Genomic DNA, 27,006 nt, shown 5'->3' on the forward strand with positions numbered 1-27,006 from the left:
GCACCAATTTATTTAAACACAAGCTTCTCCTCTGTCAATTCAAAATCCACCACAATAAAATGATGTGCATTACAGAAATTCAAATGTCATGAAAGAAAAATCTGATGAATGATGCATTTTACAACACATATGCGTACGTACTGATTTCCACAATGAGCAGCCACAGACACACAGACATGTGCTTGGCCACATTATCAGCCCTTTATCACCAGCAACAACAGTTCTGTTATGCAATACTAACATGAAAAGGTACTACTAAAGTATAGCGTAACCTTAACCCTTATATAACTCACAGACTACAGCCTGACATAGGTGTACACACATATACTATACAAACACTAACACTTGAAGGCTGCTCAGTACAACCACAGTCCTCCACTAAGCAGGTTTATTTGAGCATTATGTAGACAACAGCACTTGGAAATTGGTTGAGAGATCTCACATAAGTATGGAGTCATAGGAGTGCAAAAAAAAAAGAATAAGATAATACATGTGAAAATATTAATCTTTTCCCTTTCGCTTCTGCTATTCCTTGAAGGGCCAAGCTGTCAAATAACTCACGTATACAACTTCGTACATATGCACCCCAACTTGCATGTGCACAACGTCAAATTAAAGTCTCTTCAAACGCCCACTTGACTTTATACACCAATGTCTAAAAGAAATGTGCTGAGTTGTTCCTTGTAAGGCAATGTGTGAATTACATAAGCCTGTGGAGCTTAAAAGGATTGTAGGTAAGAAACTAAAGCTCTAGAAAACTTAATGTCAACACAAGGAATGATACTCCTCAAAGCTCTGCATCATCGGGTATCTGGACAGGAGTAACTGACAGATTGGCTTTAATATGTCAAACTTTGAAATGAGAATGGCTACTGCTGAGATGTATGGGATTTTGATGTTATATTCTGCTGCAAACAAGAATGCCTTTTCTTGCTCAAGGGCAGATTTATTGGTGGGTGTATACTGAGCTTGTACCCAAGGCTATTTAAACCCTGTAAAACCTTCTCTTAACTTGACTTCAAAAGAAACATGGCCTACCCTGTGTGCAGACTGAGCCTATAGCTACTTCCCCACTAATATGTGCCCTCCCTCTTTATCTTTCATTGCCACTGGAGAGACAAAGCCCAACGCTCATGCGTTAAAGAACATGCATACACTGTATATGAAGTGATATTTTAGCATGTTAACATTCTGTCTATTCACTTGCATACATTGACACATATCCGTGGCCAGCCTTTAAAAAAGACCAGGCGAGTAAAAGAGTAATCAGCTTTTACCAGCAGACATTATTTTACCACTAGTAGACAAACAGCTTGTCACAGCAATAACATATGTCATTCTCTTTAATGGGCCCATGTCTTGGCATCCTTTGTTACATAAAACCAAAGCTCCTCTAGTCAGGAAGACAAAAAGCAGAGCTTTTGGATTTTGGTAAAATTATGGAAGAGCAGCTTGTGTTATAAGCCTAGTATAAAGCAACATATTGACAATAACTTTTAAGTGCAACTACTTAGACTGAAGAAGTTAGGAATTCTTGTAATGGATCAACCCAGAGACTTTAAGGGGAACAAATATTTTACTGTCAACAATACCTGCAATGCTTTATCTAATAGAACATAGAGGATACCACAGTGTATGTGTGTGTGTCAAAGGCACTGGTGAATAAAGGTCAAGAAGTCTGAATAGGAAAGGTTCAGTGAAACACAGAAACAGAAACACCATCTTGTTCTAATAATGATCTGACCCTGTCTGTAAAAACACCTTTTATTAAAGTTGACTGCTTTGGTCTTGAAAGCAGCTTCTGATATGTGTGTGCCGGTGCAGGGCAGAGGTCTTCACATCTGACATCTCTGAGAATGACCAAAATGGCATTCCCTGTGAGGCATATTCTTCAACACCACTCTCTCAGTGTGAGGGTGTTGTCCTAAGAATTGAGCAGACCCAGCATCAGCGAGCCAGTGTGATAAGGACTCCCAAATATCTTAAACGTACAATTCAAATGAATGCTAAGGTATTAAGCTTAACCTAAGTATTGCCCAGGGATCAAGATTTGAATATACTGTGCCGTTATGGCCGTTTTTCAAAAAGAGCCAGCGTTCTTTGGCAGTGTAGCCACTACAAAGTATCTTGGTCATGTTGAAGGTCAATCTTTTTACAACATATATAGTAATGTAGTGCATCACTAAAATGCACTTCAGAAAAGGTCATTCATGGATCCACATTAAAGTTAGGCTAGGGGAAGAATCTGAGTAACAACCTGCTGTTTGTGGTTTTAAGGTATCCAGGATACCACAGTGTATGTGTGTGATTTCCTGTGCAACCTGATATCTCTGATTTCTTGTGTGCATGTAAACATCCTGACTTTCGCCATAAAACATGCTTCAAAGCATTGGGATCAAGCTAAATCATAGCAAATAAATTGCAAAATGTCAATAAATGCCCTCTTTGAGACGACACATATGGGTTGCTTTTAAGAGAGCATGCTCCCAGCTGAATTCAAAAACCTGATGCCAAAAATTTCCAGTTTCTTGAAATTTCCAGTCTCTTTTCATGAGATATAATTAGAATAGGTAATCAACACTGATGAGGATGCCACTCTTTAAACAGCTGCTACCAGTGAGTCGATCGTATAGAGCCAGAATCACTACCCAGCTATAAATCATGGCTGATGACACATCAGGCACACTGCTAAAACACATCAACACTCACGCACATTTTTGGCACTATCATCCTTTTGTTTCTTTCTATAATAGCTTTCTAATGTACTGTATTTTAGAAATCATATCATGAACATCAGCAACAACAGCATTACTGCTAATACAAGGTATGTCATGTCACTGAAGTATGATTCACTTGACAACAAAGCTAATTTGGAGGTAGAAAAAAAACCTGTTAGATTAACAAGACTGAGTGTTCCCAGTTTTACAAAACTGGAATACATTAATGGCTTCCCTCACCGACCAATGGTTAATTTAATATTGTAATAAACACAGACTTCTTTCCACTGTCACACTGTGCTAATTAGATCATCATATTCAAAGAATGATAAAGGACAGAAGGACAGAAATGTTTCATCACCAATGAAATACCATTTGATAAAGCAGCTTTGTGTGTGCCCCCATTATTTCAAGTATGTATGAGCTGTCAAACATTCCTTTAATCTGTCAGTAATGCTGGTAGACTTCAAGCTAGAGAGAGTCAATTAATGTGAATATCATCAGCTGCCAAACAGCTGTTTTAACTTCCTGTGACTAAAGGACTATGTCTTAAAATATTCATATGCACAAAAGCTGGCCTATTTCCAAGAGGTCCCAAGACTTACACCTAAGGTAAGAATTTTCATTGTGGGTTTCAGAGTGGAAACCCTTTATCATTCCCTCTCTATTACAAAAAGGTTAGCCCCTTTTTGTCACGTCACGTTGTCTATGGCAGGCCTGCCTGCACTTGCTGTGTGTGCATATGGTGAGTTCCTGTCAGCATTTCTGGTCAAGCATTCCTCAAACTGAATCCTGCTTTAAAACTGCAGTTACAACACTTCTCGTGGCTACATTTCAGATTAATAGCCCTCCCAGATTGTGATGATGTCACGATTATCTGTATTTACTCATCATGACCTGACTCCCACCAGCCATGCTGCTCAGCCAGGCAGTCTACAATTATCCCCATTATCATCATTATTATCGAGACAATCCACTAGAGGTGGGGGGCTCCTTCAGCTTCTCCCTTCTGCTTTCTCCCTCATCTGAGCCAAAAAGAAACACAGGAAAACAGAGAGTGGTGTGGTGTACATGACAAGAGGAGGAAGGCAGACCAAAGGGATGCCCCCACTCTGTGTCTCATACTATCATATGTCTCCAGACTTAATGGGTCTTACTGCTATCAGCACCATCACGGTGCAGCTTCCTGTCAGAGGGAGGCACGCACAAACACAGCGGTCATTTGGCAGGATTCTAAGCTAAAAAAATGTGACCCAAATACATCTTAAACACAACTTTTAGCGGAGGTTGAATGCTTTTACCACAGGGCAAGTCATTTATCAAAAGTTTTTTTTGAGGAAGCTATGTGTCTTTTTGACACCCTACCCACCCCATCACTCAATGGCCCACCAACAGCCATGAGGGTTAACAGATGTCATTAACCAGAGCCCATAGGAAATCAGATGAAACTCAATCCGGATCCCCCTGCCACTAAGGAGTATTGAATGGCAGAGGCCCCATGTCCACAGCTGTCCTCACACCTGTTACCATATGCTACTAAGTAACATCATGTTAAACTGTAGAATATTATATGTTTAGCTAGCTTCGATATACGCAACAAAACAGAACACTGTGCTACACTATTTATGTATATCATATTCACTCCTCTTTGCATTCTCACACGTCTTTACCATTCCCCTTTTAATGTGCTCATGAAGAAACACGCATTTCCTGATTTAAAACGGCTATGAACAAAAAAAGAGCGAAGTGAAACCGCAGCAACATAGTGTCCATAGTGTGCAGGATTTCCTTCACACTCCATCCTGATGGAGAGCTCGAGAGAGGAACTGCTCATGAGCACATATAGAATATTTAGAAGAGGATAAAAGAACAATCCTTATTTAACTCTGACAACAAACATGATTTGTGTTAGTTTGAGTGGCCCTTTAACAGGTTTTCCAGCCTGCTACATATTTTATGCTTTAGTTCAAACTGTGACCTCTGTTCCTTTTTGTCAGTGCGGTTTGATTGTGTCTGACTTTTGTTGCCGTGATTATCTAGGTTGTTTCCCTTCATAGACTTAACTTGCAGTTTGTTAAACCCTGTTGTATCATGATTTTTCAAATTACACATATCAGGGCATCCTAGTGGCCTAGGTGTTTAAGATGCTGAACGTGTAATCACAACGCCAGCAAGTCTAGACAAGGACCTAATTTACTGTCACCTTTCAACTGTTTGCACTATCATAATAAAGGCAAAAATGCTTAACACACAAATAACAATACTGATTGTCTGATCCTTTTATAGGTTACACTACCTGACATTGGACCTAAAATGACCCACTTCTGAGTCAACCTCAGAGTCCATTTTCATTAGTTAATGCCATTATCTTGTGTACTTAACATGAGCTGTACATAAGATTACAACAACACAACAAATAGAAAATAAATGAATAAATAAAAAGCTGAAATAGCTGTATATTGCATAATGGTGAAATTACTTTTATCCAAAGCTCTTTTTACATTTCTGCCTTTCATTCATCCATTCATACACACAAACAATTACAAAATGATGGCAAGCCGCCATGCAAAGTGTTGTACAACCATCAGGACAAATTTGGAATGTTCAGTGTCTTGCCCAAGGGCACTTTGACTGGTGGACCGAAGGAACCGGGGTTCAAACCTCCAACCCTGCAATCAGTTGACAACCTGCTACCTCCTGAGCCCTTTAATATATTCAAAATTCATTATATTCATTCAATGTTGCCGAGTCAAAATATAAGTGATTTTCCTCACTACAACTCACAACAGTTTGAGAAATCCCAGTCATCGAGTGTGAGTTATATTCCTTGCATCATCACTTCTGTGTGCTGTTTAACACGTTACGACAACACACTCTATAACAGCATGTTTTGCTACAGAACAGCATCTGCCAGTCAGCCCCTCTGCTGGCTCATCACTGGAGTCAGACGGTGACCCGAGATCCCACACATCCCTCAGCAGCTGAGCTTAGCTCTGCACAGCAAGGATCCATGATTTCCCCTGGCAATTTAAAAACAAGAGTATGATGGCGCATTCACTGGGGTGGTGGATGGAGGATATCACTCACAAAACAACAGAATAACCAATAGAATGCTTTGGACAATAGCTTAGACAATCAGACACTAATCAGCAACTATTTAGATAATCTATTAATAGTTTAAGAAATTTTTTTAAGCAAAAATACTCAACATTTGCTGGTTTAGGCTTTCAAAATATGAGAATTTGCTTCTTTTCTCTGTTTTATATCATTGTAAATTAAATAGCTTTTAGACTCCTGTTGGACAAAACATATCTGAATTTGAAGTGATCTTGAGCACTGGGATATTGTGGTTGGCATATGGACAAAACAGTTAATCAAGAAAATAGCTAACAGATGAATCAATCATTTTTTTAAAAAAACGTACTTGCAGCCCTACTCTGAACCACTTTCAGAAACATTTTGCATGACTACATTAGCGGCGATTCAATAAATTCTTCATGTAAAAAAATAATTAATAAATATGAATCGTTATCCAAGTTAAAAAGTTGTAAATGACACGCTTAGGAGGGCTTATAGAGCAGCAGAAACAAGTCTATTGACTTTTGGTTAGGAGTTAATCAAATGGGACTATGAAAATAAGTGTGAGGGTAAATAGTCAATCTCCTCATCTTCCACCATCCTAAATTTAATTAAAACAAATCTTTTCACCTCAAAAATGTTGATGAACCCTATTGTTCAGTTAAACTGCTGCAAGGAACCTTGACCTGTACATGCTGTTAGCCCCAAGGAAGCGTTACAGTATGTGCTGCTAATCATAGGAAGTATTAGTGCATTTGTTTTAATAAGTCACACTACAGAGGAGGCATGGTACACAATAGACTTCCATGTACATACTTCCTCCACACCTGGCCAGAGTCACAGTAGGAACTATGACCACATCCCTTCTCATTTATAGGGCTAGTCAGACCTTACACACCACAGGAAATGGTCATATTGGAAGCACTAGATATAGAATCAGCATCCTCAAAGGAGGAAATGACTTATAAAATACACATTTGTCAATTTGTGTGGATGCATCAGCCTTGTTTCTCCACTTTAGAATTGTATGTAAATAATGAGCCCATTTCATGTTTTATGCCAGTTTCATTATTGATCACATGGTTGTCACTTTTACCAGAAGTTAACTATATCCTGGAATATTCCTATGAGAAAAGTTGGCAGTTTATTAAACCTCCAGGCTGCTTTTTTTTCGGGACAACGTGAACTAACCTGCAGCATTAACATTCACAACATGTGGCAGCCTGCTCCACTACCTACAACTGTCAAGACAGAGCTCCCTCCCATATCTCTGGGGAGGTACCAAGAGTTCACATTCACTCCTAAAAACTAAACCCGCTATCAAAACAACCAGCGCTAACCTACAGGACATTTTTACCTGTTGATTTTCAGAGCGAAAGCCCGTCGGTCTGCGCTGCCCAGAGAGGCCATATGCGAGTCTCCAAGTCCTGTTCAGCGGCGTTGGCCTTTGGTGTTTTCCTGCGCTCTCGCCGCCCTGCTGTCAACGACGCGCCGCTTCTTCTCCTCCTCGCTACAGCTCAACTGTCATGTCAACGCTCATCTTAGTTGCGGCGGCGGCGGCAGCAGCTTTCCTGGGTGTAAACTTCCGCATTTGATTTGAGCCATCCCGTAGAGAGAGAGAGGCGCGAGGAGTGGGAGGGGATGGTGGGACAGGCTGTTGGATGAGACACGCGCGCTCCCTCGCTGCCGAGATCAGCTTTTGGGTTTTAACAAGCAGTCTCAGTTTTACCCCCCCCCCCCTCTCTCTCTCTCTCTCTCTCTCTCTCTCTCTCTCTCTCTCCAAAGTGTGTGAGTGATATATCAAGTCCAGTTTCTTATTATAAAATAAGTAAAAAGTAAACACCCACAACAGTAGGAGATAATGGGCACAGTTGTAAACAATTTTCTCCATGTAAAATCCAGTTTTTAAGACTACATATACTCTGTTAGCAATCGAACTAAAAAAAAGTTAATTTGGCTGTTAGATTATTAAAGGGGAAATATTATGCTCATTGTGAGGTTCATACTTGTTTTTGGTTTTCTCCCTCATATACTGTCTGGCTATCTTAGTATATACCTACACTCACCCTTTGTCTGAAATGCACTGTGTTAGGCGTGTCTCTTTAACACCCCTCTGCAGAAAAGTCTGCTCTGATTGGTCAGCATTTCCAGGTCTTCTGCATATACACTCTCTGTGTCTCTGCGCCATCGTCACAGCCGGGGAATGACTGTGACAGCACTGTAGTGGCACTTTAAAAAAAAAAAAAAAATATATATATATATATATATATATATTTATATATATATATATGTATATATATATATATATGTGTATATATATATATATGTATATATATATATATATATATATATATATATATATTAAACAATTTAAATGTACAAAACTACAAGGTATACAATAACAAACAGCACATTGGTGACATGATTAAGTAAATCAAAGATAGAGTACTAATTAACTAAGTAACTAAAAAAAATATGAATAAATAACTAATACACTATAGTGGCACTTTCTACCAGTATATGGCTGCCTTGTGACATCACAACTGTATGGAAGTCCTTGTTGCTTGTTAAAGGAACAGCGTCTGAATATGGGCCTTGTGCATTTTTCCCTGGATTGAGCCTTCTGATAATATCACAAGATTTATAGCTCTTCAAAAAAGACTCTGTACACTCACTTTGTTACAATATGGGACCTTTAGGTTTACTCTTCTAGCAATCAAACAACTTCCAAACTAGTCGTGATGCGACAAAACATGCTTTTTCACAACTACACATCTTAAACTCAGATTTAAGGTGAGTACAGAGAAAATATAGCCCTCCAGCAAATGAATGTGAAAACAGCAGTGTCAAATGCTGCACATCAAAGTGAAGTAACAATAAACAAAACACACATTTAAGTGGAGGGTGAACACACATTTTAGTCATGAAGGTCAGTTTAGTCATCGTTGAGAGATGCCAATTTGATTACGTATTTATTGATTCACAAATGTGTGTGTAGATCTTGCACAGGAGCTTTTCAACAATCCTATGTGATGTCATCAGGGTTATCCCAGCTTGGGCTTTGAGACATTGAGCATTTTTAACTAAAAGGCTTCAACCTTGAGGCATGCAGTCAGACGGGTTTTTATCAGGTGAAATTTACTCATGCTTGCTGCAGTTTAAAGCTGGTCTAACATTGTTATTCCACAAGTTGTGAATTAAACAGCTTCGCATCACACACACTGTATTCAGTATTAATAATAAAGTAAATCTTCTCATTGTTCTTGCACCTACTGCAACCAATTTCAACAAATCCTAAAAATGATTTTTTCCCAGAAAGTACATAATTTGGTACAAATTATTTTGAAAATAGAGGCACTGCACAATAATGAGATAAGTAGAGAGCCTCCACCAAGTTTTGGGAGCAGAAATTGAAACAAAAGTGTATATATATATATATATATATATATATATATATATATTATTTTTTTTTTATTTCCAATACTCATTAAGGAATTGCACAACAAACCTTTGTCACAACATGTTTGTTTACATGATCACTGAGGGGTGTAATGTGACAGGCCTGTAATTTTCACATCTATAAAATACAGTAATTGATCTTATTGTGTTTATGTTAGAAGAGTAATCTGTTGTTTTATTTTTATTAATGACTAAATTATCTAGGCTAGTTAAAACAGTTTTGAGCAATTGTGGTAGTTTTTGTTGTAACATCCATTACTTCTTCCTGTTTCCACCGCCCATATGGGCAGCCGGTTGAAGGTAGCCCAGGGACATTCGTCTCCCAGACCACTTCTCTCCTCCTTCTCCTGGGGGACCCCAAGGCAGTCTTAGACCAGATTTGATATGTAGTCCCTCCATTTAGTCCACAAAATATATATCTTATAGCATTTTGCACATAAAGAAGGCTAATATAAGAATATGAGATATCTAAAAAAGATAAATAGAATAAATGTTTCAGCTGACCCCTGAGCTTCCCTTTAGTGACATTTTGTATCAGGAGTGATAGAAGCTGTGAGTTTACACTTACCTTATCTATCGCCATTCTTTAATATGACAGCTTCTTAAATTAGCTTATGTTTAAGGACTTGGGTCTGGGCCTGTGATATTCAGTGATGAGTTTATAACCGATATGTTATCAACACCCCCTTTAAATATCACTATAACAAGACTATTCTTAGTGTGGGAATTTAAGTAGTCTATATTCAGGGGATAGCCAACATATTACGCATGCCACAGTCTAAGCAAACCTGCAATATTTTGACATCATTTAAATGCTTTTTATTGCATTATTATGGTGAGAGAGTGATATTCATTTTTTGTAGCCTACGGTAGCAAAAAAAAGTAGGTCCTTTAAAATGGATGAGACTACATGTCTGTGGTAGTAAACACTGGCCTTAAGTTATAAATGTCATTTAATTGTGACACAATCATTGCCTATTACTATAATGTCAAGAGTGTTGCAGGATTACTTTATAGTTTTGTCGGTGGCAAAGTGTTTGATAATCTACAACATTTTTTTTCATTCATTAACATGAATGTATTATTAGCAAAGATACATTTGTGAAAAAATAAGTAAATACATTTACACAACCTTGATGATAGGCTCACTGCTTATAGGCAAGGTAGCCGCTAAGGTAGTCATGCACAAAAACAACTGAACTGAGGGATTCAATGTGCCTTCCAAATGTATGTTTAATAACATATGATCTATAAATGTATGAATATGTTAATAATGATCCTTGTAATATCTTAGTATTGTATTCAGCACAAAAAACTATGTGTATAGGCTTTAGGCCTCTCTAGCTGTTATGCCTAATTTAATATGCAACTCATTTTTATACAATATTTGTAGTAGGGGGGTCCCTGCTTCCTCTCTCTTTCAGCTAAGGGGTCCTTGGCCTGAGAAACGTTGAAGAACCTTGCCTTATAAACATCTCTGCAGTCAATTGGTTTATGTCGTCCTCTTGTGGTTGATCCTCGCCATCACATCAATATCAGTCTTCTCTGAGAAACTACAGCTACAGCTACAGTTACAGGAGAGAAACACAATGTCTGTAAATGAAAATGTATAATCATGCAACATTTGTTCGTCCGTTAAATCTAATATTATTTAGAATCTTTTTCCGGTCCGGCAGACTTTGCGTCCCGACGAAAGCGGAACCATTGTCGCTGCGTCAGGACTTGAACGTACCCTCTACAGTGTTGCACGCTGTCAAAACGCAGAGCCACAGCAGTACAAGGGAGAGCATTTTTGCTGAAAACTTTAAATATCTGCATTTACAAGAAGAACAGTCAGGTAATTTGGTTGTAGCTTTCGTAAATGAAAGAAAGCCGATTTATTTTGTAGGTATTAGGAGGATAAAGTCCATGTTTGCTGTGCCCATTCAGTGAACACTTTTACTAACTGCTAATACTATGGCGAGAGAGTTCATGTTATTCCTTTACATTTTAGGTGTTGTTTAGACGTGTTTACGACGACACGTCATTCCTAAATATAACACTATGATATATGATGTGCGTGGTGCTTTTGAGACAAATGTTGTGCTGTTATTTTTAAATTCACGATTGTTTTCTTCAAGCAATCATGTATTAAGCGAGTTTCTGTACGGATTCATCAGATCCGGCCTGTGTCCCTCCCTGGTATGGATGCCATGGTGATGGAGGAGGAAGATGACTGTCCAGAGTTGGTGCCCATCGACACCCCTCCTGGTCCTCCTGCAGTGCAGATACCTGTCACCATAATCACAGGCTACCTCGGTGAGAGGCTATCTGTATTACTCGCACAGCTTTAATGAGCTTATAAGGGAGATTGTATAGTCTCAGACAAATCCTTGTCACATCCAAAAGCTGCTCTTGTTCTGGACCAGGGTATTGTTTAGAGCTGCCATTGATTAAATAAATTCATAGGGTTTTGCCAACTAATCAATTAGTGATTTAATTAACAGATCCATATGACTGAGTTTCCCCACAAATAAGCATGCGAAAGCAACATTTTAATTTTGTGTTTATTAGAGATGTGCTAGGTTTCCTGTAAACTAGGCAGTAAAAATGCATTAAAAAATGACATTGAATCGACAAAACAAGTCTTAGTCGACTGAGACCAAAATGTTCTAGGACTAAGTGACTAAGAGGGGGCAGCTCTATCGTTGTTTACCTAATGATCAATGTGCTTTATTACATAATTTCTATGTGTTTGTGTCCTCATAGGAGCTGGAAAGACTACACTCCTGAACTATATCTTAACAGAACAACACAACAAGCGGATTGCTGTCATACTCAATGAATTTGGAGAGGGTAAACTAATATTGTCCTTCAGAGAAATCTAACTTAGTAAATTTTCAACTGATTTTGTTCGGGCCAAACTATGTATTGTTAATGTGATGCCAGGCTGATGCCTTTTGTTACTCCCTCAGCTCTCCACAAGAGAGCAGAATAGTAGCAACTTTGCCTGAACTGAAAGAAGCTCAAAGATATAGCATGCTTTTTTTAGGTGTTGTTGTTGTTTTGTATTTTTACTATATATCCAGAGTTTTGCTATAAACCCTGGTACAGCAACACATATTTGTCTTATTTGCATTGGACCTGGTGATTATTTTGAATGTGTGTCCTTTCTTACAGTATCATTAGTTAACATTTAGGCCTATGTTGAGTTAAGCATATGCTGGTATGGCCAGTTTTCTTTTTTTATTTGAATTGAAGTGGTCCATTTATATATATTTATATAGATAGATAGATAGATAGATAGATAGATAAATAGATAGATAAATAGATAAATATGTTTATTTTTCTCTCTTTTAAATATTTGCAAAATATAGAGCAACATGGCATTGTTGAGTCTTTATCAGATTTCTCTTCCTTCGTCATCCTCTGTGTGCAGGCAGCGCCCTTGAGAAGTCCCTTGCAGTGAGCCAGGCAGGAGAGCTGTATGAGGAGTGGCTGGAACTGAGAAATGGCTGCCTCTGCTGCTCTGTCAAGTGCGTAAAGTAACTGTTGTCCGTGAAGAGTGTTAATTACTTTGTTGCTCTACCTTGTTTCAAAGTTCCCACAGTTTAAAATCTTAAGATAAAGCCTCACCTTTTTACGTGTATGTGCTAATGAGGGTAAAAGTGCACATCAATAATGTTTTGTGGTTATTTTCATGTCTAGCGTTCAGTTTTTCCAACACAATACTTACTTCATATTACAGTTTGTACTATGTTAGATATAATTGAAGCAGGTGTCTTTTGTTGACATTATCTTCAAGAGTTCTGCATATGCTATTTTTAATCATTAGTGGCTATTCCTTCATTTTTCCAGGGACAATGGTTTTAAAGCCATCGAGAACCTGATGGAGAAGAAAGGAAAGTTTGATTACATCCTGCTAGAAACCACAGGGCTCGCTGATCCAGGTATCACACGTTTTGCACAGTAAAAACAGGAGCAGCTGTTCTATGAATCTGTATTTGATTGGTACATGTTTTTTAAGCTCTGACCTGGGAGCATTTTGACAGTTACACTATATGCCTCCTGTTGTAACCTCATGGTGTCACCAGCTGTTTCTTTAGGAGGTGTGTTGTGTGTGTGGGCTGAAGACAGCGAGAGGGCCTGGTTTTTCTAGCCCACACACACACACACACACACACACAGACACACACACAGACACATGTGCATAACAGATATTTGTCACGTTGCAAACATCTATCTATTTTATTCAATAAACCTTAATGATTATGTAACTTCTTTAAGATACCAATACCACTGCAGAGTAATCAAACAGTGTCATACCAGAGTAAACAACTGATTAACAGAGCTGCTTTTCATTTTAGGCCATACTCATACACATAGAGATTGACCAATTTATGCAAATGGCTGGTACTGACAGCATGAGAGATGAAACGGAATGAAATTGTAGTGATTATAGTGACCAAAATTGCCATGGTTATAAGTATCATTGCGGCATTGGTAAAACGTGCTGAAAACGTTCAAAAAGTACTGATACAAACCATGTTTTATATTGAAAACCACAAATGAAATTAGCATCAGTATGTTCTTTCTCGTTCCCATAAACTTTAAAATAATAACATAACTGCTACATTAAAGAGCAGCCTTCCGTATAATGTACTGAAACACACAGGTTTACACAGGAACAAACAATGTGAAATATTATTATTAGTATACCTCAACAGACTATTTTATTATTTACCTTTGTTTTTTTTTTTTTTAATAAATGTACCCAGATCTCTCCATGTTAGTCAACTTGTTGAATGTCTAATGTTAATATTACACTTCTTGACTCTACTGTATGTAAGTGTAGTATTCATTTTTACTTGAGATTATCTGTTAGATTTCTTTCCACTTATCAGGAGTGAAACATTTTGTACCTCCAGACTTTTGTAACTGTGACAGGAGCGTCCAGAAAGCGTATTTCCATCAGGGCAGTCAAAAAAAAACGCACCTAGCTGACCGTTCAGCTCTCAGCTTTGAATCAAGAAATCAATATTAGACCATTACAAGGTTAGCACTGTGACAGTTGGGGTGTGTCGCTAAATGACAGGTGTCAGGGGGAAGCGGCATGTGCAGACACACACCACTTGGCCTCACAGACAGAACCAACAGAACACGCTCAGATCGGGGCTGTCCTCACTCCTCTGCCTTGTCATTGGCTGAGACAGGCTTGTTATCGACCAGGACAGGTCTGTCATTGGTCCTGGCAGTGCTGTCGGTCACAAAGGCTCCCAGGGGATCCTCCTCTTCCATTCAGGAAGAGGTTGGATGACTTATGTGAAACATGCCACTCAAAAAGAGTGTTTTCATTACGCATCCATCAAATATTTATAATGCTTTCTTATTCTCGCTTGGCAGTTTGACAAAAGTGCATTTTGTGAACATGCTGTGCCTGGCATGGTAACATAGGGTCTTATAATAACCACATTCAAATGGAAATAGAAACAAACCAAATGTACCAGGAGGCGATAAACAATTGAAAACTTCTGATATTGGTTTTATCTGCTCCACAGAGCTCAGACTGGAAAGAACGCACACAGGGTTTCTGAAAAGAATCCAATACGGACTTTCAACACATAAAACTTAGGATGTCGATGTCATTTAATAAGGTTAATTCACATCATGGTGGAATGATACAATTATCATTTTAACATTAATCCTGTCACTTAATAAGGAAAACTGGTAAAAGATATGCTTGTTTCACATAACGGGATTATTTGCTGCCTTTCTCTGTTCTATATAAATGGAAATTGAACATCCATGGGGCTCATTTGAATCAATCATTTATTAAAAATCTTAAATAATTTAAAGATGTTACCTTGTTCTGGTGATGGGCATGTTTCACTTTTTTTCTGACATTTTGTAGACTAAAAGATACATCGAAGGCATTTAAATGAATTAATCAGTAATGAAAATAATAATTAGTTGCATCTGTAAATTAATTTAGATAGTTTTTTTTAAAACGTATTAGCAATATGACATAGTTAGATAATGCACTTAAATAAATAAAAACCTCTAACAAATTTCCAACTCTTGTGAAACATTTTACCTCTCTCTGATGTCTGACATTCTATATTTTAATCAACCCCAGTAATTTTTAAAGCTTGCTTTTCTCTCTTATTTTTGAAGGCCTTATGGATAAATATAGTTTACTGAGTACATTTATGGGGGAAAAAAAGAAAGAAAATAGCCTCTATTTACTTGTGGGAAGAACTTTGGATTTGTATGTATGTATGTAAGCATTTCAGCCACTGAAAATCTTAACATACAGTTCATGTCCTCTGGCAGGAGCTGTGGCCTCCATGTTCTGGGTCGATGCAGAGCTCGGCAGTGACATCTATTTGGATGGTAAGATATTTGTAAAGAACGTGTGTCTTGTACTAAGTGATAATGATTTATGTGAGAGCAACAACTGAAATGTACACACAGTCATTCAAATATATAGGCTATTTAAATGTAACGGAAATGATGTACATGTTTATTTGCATAGAGAGCAGCTAAGTGAACTTGTCCACTTGTGATACGATTACTCAGGACGCATGTTAAAACCAGGTGAAAACAGGCCATTATTATGCAATGGTGTTGGTGATGGAATACTCTTTATCTGTTTGTCTGGTGTGTCAAATGTAACTTTACTAGTCTGACTGGTTTATTTAAAAGGAACAGTTCATTTTGGAGCTGCCATTTAAAAGAATTGTACTGATATATGGAGATGTCACATTTTAAACTTTAAAAGCCATAAAAGAGTTTACGTACTATAATACTGATACGCTTGAAAATCCCAACACCATTAACACTGATAGGTCTAATTGGGTCAAAATGTCTACTACTCAAATGTTATTTGTCCCAATTTGATCCCATTGGCCCATTTATTTTACCAAACCAGGAGGGATGGTGCTTTAGATGTAAATGCTTTAATTAAAGATGTCTAAATGTGAGGCTGTAACAGCTCCAACGATAGTCCAGTTATAGATAGACATCTTTTGTGACTTGTTTTAAGGGACGACATATTTTCTTGTTTTTGTGTATCCGTTTTACTGGTCTGTGTGTGTTTGCTTGCATGAATGAATGGTGTCTCGCTCCTCACACTAAATACTCAGCTATCCGCTCTGTTGTGAAAGCTAGCAGACCAAAAGTGGACTTCAAGTAACTCAGGAAAAGTGCTTTAAAGAAACGGACACAACTAAACACCAAAAGGCAATTCAGAATAGAATGCACATAAGCCATGTCACTTCATTTGATTCACTGATCACCTTATTTCTTTACTTTGTTCATCCTAGGCATCGTCACAGTCATCGATGCCAAGTATGGACTGCAGGTATGTACGAAGAAAAAAATAAAAGAGGCTTATTTTGTAGAAATTAATCATCAGAAAATTAAAGTAAAATAAAAGACATTTTATCAAGCAAAAATGCTCAACATTTGCTGGTTGCAGCTTCTCGCATGTGTAAATTGTTCACAATTCTGTGACATTTTGTAAGCTCTTTGATTATTCAATTACTCTGAGCAATAACTAAGTACATCTCGCTTACTATGGCTTTAAATCCAAAATAAGCTGTTAAACTTGTGAGACTGTTCGTGAGCCCCCAGTGCATATATACATCCCGCCCTCCCTGTGGTCTATAAAAGGAACAAGACAAGTGACACCAGGATAATGGGCTCTAATTTGAAGGTGTCATCCTCACTGAGGTGACATATTTCATGGCCTTTATGTGCTACTCTGTCTTCTCATTGAAGAGAGACTAGAGGATGGAAATAATGACAGAAGGAAGCAGAGAATAACTCATAGTGAGAAAGAAATTGATATCAGAGATGTGAGCATTGTAATAGAAATGTCACATTCACTCATATGCCTTTCTCCTCATCTGTCCCATAAAATATCCATCTGTCGGAGGGGTTTCAAGTTAACTTGAGCTTTGACCCTCACTCCCTCTGAAAGGCCTTTGTCTTATGGTACAGAGGTTGTTGAATAAAAAAAGCAGCGACCATTCTATTAATTCTTTTAATACATTTTTGCTATTGTTCCTTCAGAAATGAAGCGGTGGTGATGCACACACTGACAGATAATGTCAGACCATGAGTCAGACTGACACTCAGGGGTCATGATCTAGATTAACACCCCCTGCTTTGTCTGTTATTACATATTAAACTGTTTCGGAAAAAATCCCCCGGTGCAAGCAAAAGACACAAGCAGAAAATGAAAAGGGATCTCCTGTGGATTCATGTGTTGAGAAAGTCACTTATAGCACAAAGATGACAGACACACCCTTCTCTTACCAATTTAGCTGTCACTTTTTGTTTTGGCTGTTGTAAATGTTTGCCAATATTTTCATTTTTTCATAATGTGGTTAATGTTGGAAATATATAGGGTGTTCTGGTTCCATGTGTAAGTCATCTTCTTTTTGCAGCAACTAACAGAAGAAAAAGCAGATGGACTCATCAATGAAGCAGCCAGGTAGATTGCGGATGTCTTTATTATTTGTATTTTGTTTTTGGATTAGTTTGACAGTTTGTTAACTAAACCAATGCACTTTCTAACACAGAAACCACACACAGAAACCACACTGCTGTTTTTACAGACTACAAAAACAAAATATAACATGAGCTTTAGAGGTGCTGGTAGGTGTGTTTTGAAATCTTGTGGCAGAGCCAGGATTGCGGTTTCCCCCTATTTCCAACCTTTAATGTACAGGTTAACCTGCTCTCTCCCAACTTGTTATATATGGACGCTTTTTCTAGAGCCATTGGCGTTACCTGTCCACGCACTGGGTAGCCCTCCATGTCAAACTGACTCTCCAATACAGTCGCTCTTTTAAACACGGGGAGACACTTCTCGTACTTGGTTAGGTTGAGGCAGTATAAGTACTTGTTTACTGTGAGGAAAAAAATTGTGGCCGGGGTTAAAATAAGTACGTAAGTAACGTAACTAAAGTGACTTACGGGATATCAGAATCAGAAATACTTTACAACGTATTTAGCAATAACAATATTATACAGGTAACATATATTTGTAAAAACTGAAATATAAATAACTACATATATATAACTGTATACGGTATATATACAATATCACATTTACAATACTAATATATACAGATCAAAATTACTGTAATAACAATAATAATAAAGTGCCGTAAAAATGTTCAAAGAACAGCTTGTTTAGGATTGAGTCCATATTACAGAGAAAGGGCGACAGTCTCTCCTGGGATATGAACTGCACTCTCCTGGGTGAACGCCCGGTATTTGTTTGAACTCTTCCCTATGTGGACTGACACACTGTCACTGTTACTGCACTTGCTTTGAGCGTCTAATGTTGCTGCGGATGGGATTACAGTTGAAAGCCCAATTTGTCTCACACAGATGCTTAAGGCTGCCTTGTGTGGCAGTATAAGACACTCAAGGGTGTGTGACAAAGCCCGGTATCCGGTGTTTCACCGGCAAGAAAGCGATGTATGTTCCCCAAAATGCCGAAGTATTCCTTTAGGACCAGACAAACTGCTCAGTCTCCACCACATATACTCTAGGTCTCATAACATGCTGTTGACAGTACTCTTGCCACCCGGCTCTCTGTCTCCATGCTCTCTCTCTCTGTTTGTCTCTTCCAGCAGCTGTGCGGTGTTGTTGTTGAACAAATACACTGATGAAGATAGACCAGTTGCATGACCCTTTGAATTCTTGGTCTTTGTTTGTGTTTTCACCTCTAAACTAAACGCCGCTCAGCTCCCATTTGAGTTTGGCTCATACTGCCCGCTGCCACCCATGAACACTTGTACACTTACAACTCAACTAGTTACAAGTATGAACAAGGCGACAGCATCCTGTTTTATTGTTTTTAGACACATTCTTAATTTTGTGTGATTCTCGGTGTGAATTCCGGTCCCTGTTGTTGGTTTTGTTCAAATTGTCACTTGCCATATAAACATAATGTTGTATTTAATGTCTTTTTAGGCAGATTGCTGTCGCTGACTTGACCATAATCAACAAGACAGACCTGGTGAATGAGGAGGAACTCACTCAAATACGAGAGGCAGTCAGGTCAGTTTCAAAAGTGCTCTGCTTTTTTAATGTCTCTTATTTCTAAGCTCCTTATGTAACTTTGGGACAACAATACAGTTGAACAAAGTTGTATAGGGGAATAGGTTAGAACGAACAAAGTCCAATGTGTCTATTTTCTAAGTATTAAACTTTTTTCCCTCTCATTTCAGGTCTGTAAATGGTCTTGTCAAGATTCTAGAAAGCCAGAGGTCAAGGTACGTTTTTCCGGGCTTTGTACCAGGTTCCCTGCTTTGTTTAGTGTAACAGATGAGCTCCACGTGCTGCTCCTGCTCAGATCTTTATATCAAAGATGAAGCCGTTCAGGCGAGACATTGCTGAAGAGAAACCCCCAACACACACACACACACACACACACACACACACACACACACACACACACACACACACACACACACACACACACACACACACACACACACACACACACGTACACACACACACACACACACACACACACACAAACCACAAACTGTTGCATCCTGAATAAACACCAAACCTTCAATGGTGTCCAGTTACCCACAAGTCTTTGCTCGTTGACCCTGGGTCTTCAGGCTGACATGGTTGCATATGTGTGAATGTGCCTGCGTGAAAATATGTATGTAAACGCACCCTCTTTGTTAGCATGTTGGGCGTTACTGAACCCAGGTAGCATCTGGCTAACGCAAGCAATGTTTTTCAAAGGTTTGGGTGTGTTTTGGATCTGCTTTGCCCCCCCACAGAGTTCAGACCAAGGTGAACAGATGAAAGACACCGTGCAGTGAGGGGTTAATCGGAAAAACATTCCCTCAACTTTTTGCTTGAGTCAGTTCACTCGGTTACCCTTAATGTTAGATTTAGCCTACTTATATTCTGCCATCTTTTTCCACAGGGTGGATCTCTCTGAAGTGCTGGATCTGCATTGCTTTGACAGCAAAGATGGGGCAAAGTGAGTTGGTTTTGTTCCATAAATGTTTCGTGTACGCAAAATGTCTTCATTCGGAAAGAAAATCTGTATCTCTTAGGTACTGTGGAAGAAGAAAGACAAAACTAAGTACAGATAAACAGAACAAGTAAAAAGAAAAGAACAAATAAGATTAAGTAAAATAGGGGGTATATACAACTGGTATAAGAGTAGAAGTAAAGAAATAATGTTCTATAAGAGAAATTAAAGACAAAGTTACAAGATAAGTCACAAGTTAAAGGGACACGAGTCTGGTATATATGTATACAGCACACGCCAGAATAATTTAGACTGTGATAAAGTAATGCTACTTAGAAAGAAGTAGAAATGTGAAAAAAATACCGATCAGGACACTTCACAGCTGTCAGTGCTTTTAAGTGGACAAAATTTACAATGGCAATACTTTTTTGAATGGCCTATAGACATTCAAACAAAAAAGGTTAAAAACAAAACAGAATAACATCAAATTAAATGATCGATAAACCTATGCATACATTCTCACAAACTGTTCAAAAGGAGTAGGAAGAAGTAAACACTTATTCAATCCTAAATGATATCTTTATTATCTTAAAAAATATACATACCTATATACATATATATATAATATGATATGATATGCATACATACACCAACCTGTGTTTTTTTGTATATCTTCTTGGAGTGAGTAATATTTCTAGTTTGCTTGAATTCCACATCCAAATCATTCCACAGTTTCACCCCAAAGATTGAAAATACACATACGTTTCACACAGTTTCTTTAGATTAAAATTTCCTATCAAATTCCAATCACCCTCCTCTATTTTTGCCTGTTACCTGTTAGTAAATTATATCTGTGTTCATACCTTATTTGCGTCAAAATATATTCTCCTAAATCCGTAAACTTCAAGGCATTTGACTTAAGAAAGAGGAAGTGGAAATCCTACATTATAAACTCCTTATGGCTCTTTTTTTTCTTGTAGGGTGCTTTTGTAGGTCACCCCACACCTCCACACAGTGATTTAAATATTGCAATACAATGTGTTGCAATGTCTTGTTACTTGACTGACCGTTACCAATGTGCCCGCTGATAATATATAATATGCCATCATGTTCTATTTCAAAACTTGCAGTGAAAGATCAATAACTTATTTTGACTGCATTGATGGCTTTTGTTTGTTCTCTGTCTGAACTGTGTACCCAGCACTCTTTGATACCGTTGCTCATCATGTTTCTCTCTAATTAACACACTCTTTTATTGAGCGTCCCCCTGTTACACCGCAGGGTGGTCATCATATTGTATCCCCTGTAGAATGTCATTCTCCTGAATAGAGTCAGTGTCCGTCCTTTCATGTGAATGAAATGGGCCGCGGTGTTAAAGCTCTCTTACATGCCCTCGGTCACTGTCTTTGAGACCAGCTGCAGAGGATTAGAGCTGTGTGTGTCCACTGGCTCCCAAGGAGTCCCCCTTGTCCCAACAGATAGCTCCTTTCCCCCTGCCTTTGAGAGTCCAAGCCCCTCCTCCCCTCGATCCCACACTGGCTGTTTGAAGCGGCCCCCCGCCGCTCTGCCTGTGTGGTACTAACAGCACGCAGGGCTCAAGCTGCTGGACACAACATTTAGCCTCCTTGTGAGGTCAGGGAGAAGGGGGATGATGAGGAGGTCTGATGGGGAGAACAAGGGCTGTAGTTTGTTTGGGGGTGGTGGTCTGTGTTTTGTAGGATTTAATTGCCATTTCTAAAGTTTTCACAAGTCCATTCAGAGCTGTGTCATTAAGCACTGATACAGCATGCAGTGTAATATACTGTGAGGCGGAACGCAAACTGTGAAACCAGCTGAGAAGACAAAGAACATAAAGAAGATACATTTTTAAAGGTCAATTTCTTGTTTCAGACAGTAGCCATTTGTAACCTTTATTTAACCAGGATGCTTAAATCTATTTTTTAACAACAGTAAAAATGTGTTAAAGATCAAGCAGTTTTTCACAAAATCTGAATTAAACCGGATTACAATCATGCAATAATTAATTCATTTATTGTAAGCATTTATGATATTTTATCCCAGAAACAACTTCAGTGGCAGCTTAAAATAGTGGTTCCGTACTTTTTAGGTTGTGAGCCCTAAACATAAAGCAATATCTACATGCAAGCCCTCATCAGTGGTTGCATACCTCCTGCATGGTTGTGACTAGTTCATTAAAAATAAAAATAAAATGTTCCCTTGTTTCATGGAAAAGTAAAATTATCCCGCAACTAATAGGAAAAATATTAGCGGAATGTCTGAACAGATTGGCATAAAGTTATGTAGCAGAAATGGTGGAACCACTGTCGTTAAACAACCCAAGAGATCTCTAAAAGAAAAATAACAATAATTAATAAACCTAACACATCAAGATTTTAAAAAACAAATAAAAATGTCACCACCCAGAAGAAAATGCACACTGCAGCAATATTTAAATGAATAAAACAATGCCATTATTATGTCAACCTGACACAGGGTGTAAATGTAAATGCAGCTCAAGAAATTATTAAAAGGACGTTAGATCCTAAGATGTAGCTCATGGTCAGTCCATCAAGAAAAAATTTGCGAAAACACCCAAAAATTAAGGATATATTTCTACATGTTAATATACAAATAAATACGATTTTGATAGAACTGAATTATTTTGAAATGCAATATGGTTATCTGTTGAACCTCGTTACGTGTAAATGACTCTATCATGTTGGATGAAACTGAAAAAACTTTGTGATGTTTCATTATTTCTCTCGTCTGAAAAGTCTAGCAGAGAAGCTCCAACTTGTGAAAGATACAAGACCCCATCTCGACAAGGTATTGCTTGTATGCTTTGAACTCTGTCACTTCCATTATTTTATTCATTAACTGTTGATACTTACCTCTCTGGCATCTTATATAGTTTTCCTTGTTTTGTTTGCTAATTTATTTCAACACATCATTTCCCACAGGATAAAGGGGATGCATTCTCCTTGTACCTTGCATCCCCTCAGGCTGTGACACTGTAGTGAAAACTCCCTCCCTGCTTTAGTTTTTGTGTTGAGATCGACTTAAAGCTTTTGATGTTTTCTTGTCACACTGCAAATAAGCCCAGTCTTGGTCATACACAGCATCATAGACATTCCACAGACACTATGTTGGCTAGACTGTCAACAGTCTTGGCTACATGTTACAGATTTATACTCGTTTGAACAGAATACATACATTATACAGATCAAGTTTCACTGTTTAATTAGCAGGTTAACGTCAGATATGAATGGGAAACATCTGTGTATCTCTTTCTGAAAACACACATTGTATACTTAAGTCTAGTTCTTTTCAATGAAGATGTAAATTATGAAAATATTTATTCCAGGATTAGTCCTATACCATTTGTCTTGAGACCAAATGACTCCTGGCAGTAATTAGGCCTCATCTTGTGCTTTATCCCCATGAACTTTTATCACAGGATGAGGAGAGATGAGAGTTGTTTGTGTGGGTAAATAATGGCATTGTTGTCTTTTTTCTCCAAGTTCCCTTTCCCGCATGAAGCTCAGCCGTCCCTCAGACCCTCCCCCTTTCTCCCCCCTCCTATTCCCCATGTTGCTCTTTTCATGTAAATGAGAATGCTGTTTTTCTGTTGTTATACCAAATGACAAGGAAGTGTGTAACCTTAACACTCCAACACAAAACCCCCAAATATCTACAAAGTGCCTTTTCAATGCTGTAAGGATGTATGGAGAGGAGGGAGTGTGTGTGAGAGAGAGGGAGAGAAAAAGAGCGAGAAAAGGGGGGGGGGGATGTAGGCAGATAAAGAGGGGTTTCAGGTGCCGAATGGAGTTGTGGTTTTTGACACGGTCATTGACAAAGTCATCAACCGGGGTGTAAAAACACTTCTTTTGTTTAACGTCCATAATGTCTTTGCAGGTTTCTGTGAACTGAACATTTTTGTTAAGATGTATTTTAAATAAATGGCATCAGTGAAGTGTAAGTCTTAAAAACAGTCTCAAAATATAAAAGCATTGATGTAAAACATACCCTCCAAGCACCATACTCAAGTACAGTTTGAGGATCTTGTATTTTACTGAAGTTTTCATATATTATGCTGCTATATACTTCTACTTTACTACATTTAAAAAGGAAGTACTGTACTTCATAAAACATATGATCTGTTTATTCAATATGCATTATTATAAACTACCTGACAGTATATAACATTGTTGGAATAAGCTCCACTTTGACAACATTAAAATGCTGCGTACATGTTAATGGATGGGGAATAAAAAACAATATATAGAGAGATGATAAATCTACACTTTTGCTGATAATACGTATTTGCTTTTTTTTGTGCTCTGATCCGGTCAAAGATTACATCACTTCTTTCAGCGCTGCATTAAAACCCTTCTGTGTATTTCCTTCAAATCTTGTGTAATGTATCTGTATTTCACTGAGTAAAAAAAATTGTTGGAAATTTCTAACCATTTCAAAAATAGTTTTTTTAAGCCACAAAATGTCTAATTTGTTGCATATATGGATAACAATTTCATAGTATATTTAATGTCATCCTCAGAGTATTTTAACTGTGACGTTTGAAGTGGCTGGAGATCTCTCTGAGGATGCTTTGAATGTCTTCATCCAGGTACATTCCAGTTTGTATTCCTGTTGCCATTACTAAATAGCTTAAACACAATACAGTCCTTTAGTAAAGTAAACACACATCTCCCACTGTTTCAGGAGCTCCTATGGGAAAAGATGTTTAAAAACAAAGAAGGTCATCCCATGACTGTCATCCGGTTAAAGGTATCATAAAGCACAATAGTCATCCCAGTGGTAGCTGTGATCGATAACTCCCGTTTTATTATCTGTATTAATCAGTTCTAAATGCTTCATTCAGTGTTGGTTAATGTGTCACTTGTGACTTGTGACTTGTGTGTTTCAGGGAATAGTATCCTTTGCAAGTAAAGCCCACCAAGTGATGCTGCAGGGGGTCCACGAGCTGTATGACCTCAATGAGACTCCACAGCCCTGGGAGGAGAACCCGCGGGTCAACAGACTGGTCTTTATAGGTGAAGACACACACAGACACATGTTTCACATGTGTATCTTTACACAATTCTTTCAAGGCAGCAAAATTCATTGAATTGCATTAAATGGATCAAAATGGCTCTTTCTGACAAAGTATTCTATGTGCTAATGTTCACTTAAGTAGAACAAAATCTTTTTTTGGCAAATTCACAGTTTAGTAGTTTCGTGATTCTAGCATAAATTATATAAATTCTTGGCTTTAAATCTGCGTCAACGCTTTATTTTATGGTTCCACAATTTTCTAACAATTTGCCAAAAATGTCAGGATTTCTTTTCTGAAAAGTGTATTATTTTGTACTAAAGCTGTTCATTTGAGGCCTTAGCTCAGGTTACATCCACACTACTATCCCTCTTCTATGTGATCTATCATCTTTCTTGTGTTGGTACTCTTGGATTTAATAGAAGCAGTAACAGTAGTAACCTCAGTATTAAACTCTAAAATAACAGTATCATAACAGTATCATAACTTTGACCCTGTGATTACAATGATTACTACAACATTTCATTGTTCTTTCCAGGGAAATTCTTTGTTTGTTTTTTTAGGAAATTGTGAGGAAATTTCTGGCTCATTAAATAAAGTCTTACACATTTTTTTCCATTTATCTTGGACTGCCCCAACATGTCTACATACCTAGAACTGACCTTGAGAACCACCATGGTCTATGACGCATACTATATTTACGTCTGGTGCTGTCAATGCTCATGTTTTTTCTCTATACTATGTTCTGCAGGTAGGAACCTGGACAAGAACATTTTGCAGGAGCAGTTCATTTCTACGGTGGTCGAAAGAGCAGAAAAAAATTAGCTACAAACTCGTCTCGCCTCTTATAAAAACTGAAGACTCTGGAACAAAAATTGTGGCTTCGGCCATCCATTAATCTGGGACTGTGTTTCAGTTGTTCTCTCCTTTCCTACGAGAACATGAAGTACGCCAGGGGATGGTTCGGGTTGAGTAATCAATCCAGAAGTCTCAAATTGTGATAATCCAACACTACCAGCTTTAAAAGCTACAGTACAGTGTTTGTGTTGCTGTAGTGACTGAGCTAAGAGCTGTGTGTCACCCTAGAAACTTAAACTTGACATGACTCTTACATGTGTGCACACACAAAGATGCAACAAAGGTCAAGAAAATAATCAATATGTTTTTGGTTTTTGTTTGTTTTTAATGAAGATGGCTCTGTAAAACCAGCAATTTTCTGAAGGTTAGGAACCTAAGTCGCACTGGAAGTTGAAAAGAGACACAGATGCTGTACATACTAAGTGTGGTACAAAACTTGCTTATGTTTATGGCTTTTAACATCCTGTATTTTTAAATTATTCAAAATAAAGTGTTTTTTTTTCTGAACATATTCTCAGACTGCTCTGATACACCTCAACACAATTAATGTTTTTAGCCATTTGTAAAAATGGCTAGTTCTACCTGACAATGGCAGACGATTAACATAACAACTAACACAAAGTGCCTTTGTGTTAAAGGAGTAAGTTCACCATGATACTCAATAAAGTGTGAAAATGCCTTCAGAGCATTAACATCTTAGCTTTTATTATGAAACTAGTCAGCAGAACGTGGTTATAATAAACGGGGGTTTGTGTCCCAGGTGTGCAGACTTTAATAGCCACTATAGTTCCCTAAAAAGAAAATATGACTAAAATGTACAGTATAATTGGCTCATATTACTG

General features: G+C 38.0%; 2 protein-coding genes across 2 annotated transcripts in view; one reads left to right on the forward strand and one right to left on the reverse strand.

The window, feature by feature from the left end:
• The window catches only part of dock8 (dedicator of cytokinesis 8), a 56,985-nt gene extending 49,657 nt beyond the window's left edge, over positions 1 to 7,328 (reverse strand). The window contains exon 1 of the mRNA XM_083911801.1: positions 7,153 to 7,328. Coding sequence (XP_083767927.1) covers positions 7,153 to 7,205 — 53 coding nt within the window. The 5' untranslated portion in view covers positions 7,206 to 7,328. The remainder of the gene's footprint in view (positions 1 to 7,152) is intronic.
• Positions 7,329 to 11,008: 3,680 nt separating this feature from the next.
• On the forward strand, positions 11,009 to 26,598 carry cbwd (COBW domain containing). The gene is made up of 16 exons (XM_083913197.1): positions 11,009 to 11,091; positions 11,414 to 11,552; positions 12,003 to 12,089; positions 12,673 to 12,769; positions 13,092 to 13,183; positions 15,567 to 15,626; positions 16,559 to 16,596; positions 17,687 to 17,733; positions 19,227 to 19,313; positions 19,484 to 19,528; positions 20,203 to 20,259; positions 23,028 to 23,079; positions 24,812 to 24,880; positions 24,976 to 25,041; positions 25,181 to 25,307; positions 26,058 to 26,598. The coding sequence occupies exons 2-16, from the start codon at positions 11,438 to 11,440 to the stop codon at positions 26,129 to 26,131; spliced, it is 1,113 nt and encodes a 370-aa protein (XP_083769323.1). The 5' UTR covers positions 11,009 to 11,091; positions 11,414 to 11,437; the 3' UTR covers positions 26,132 to 26,598.
• Positions 26,599 to 27,006: the final 408 nt, after the last annotated feature.

This window comes from Echiichthys vipera (assembly GCF_963691815.1).
Source record: "Echiichthys vipera genome assembly, chromosome: 4".
In the NCBI taxonomy this organism is placed as follows: Eukaryota; Metazoa; Chordata; class Actinopteri; order Perciformes; family Trachinidae; genus Echiichthys; species Echiichthys vipera.

Bases quoted from the DNA above. Each gene is read 5' to 3' on its own strand.
- cbwd (XM_083913197.1), top strand. From the start codon at position 11,438: ATGGATGCCATGGTGATGGAGGAGGAAGATGACTGTCCAGAGTTGGTG. The intron at 11,553-12,002 runs GTGAGAGGCTAT...GTGTCCTCATAG, and splicing joins CATAATCACAGGCTACCTCG to GAGCTGGAAAGACTACACTC. The intron at 19,529-20,202 runs GTACGTTTTTCC...CTTTTTCCACAG, and splicing joins CTAGAAAGCCAGAGGTCAAG to GGTGGATCTCTCTGAAGTGC.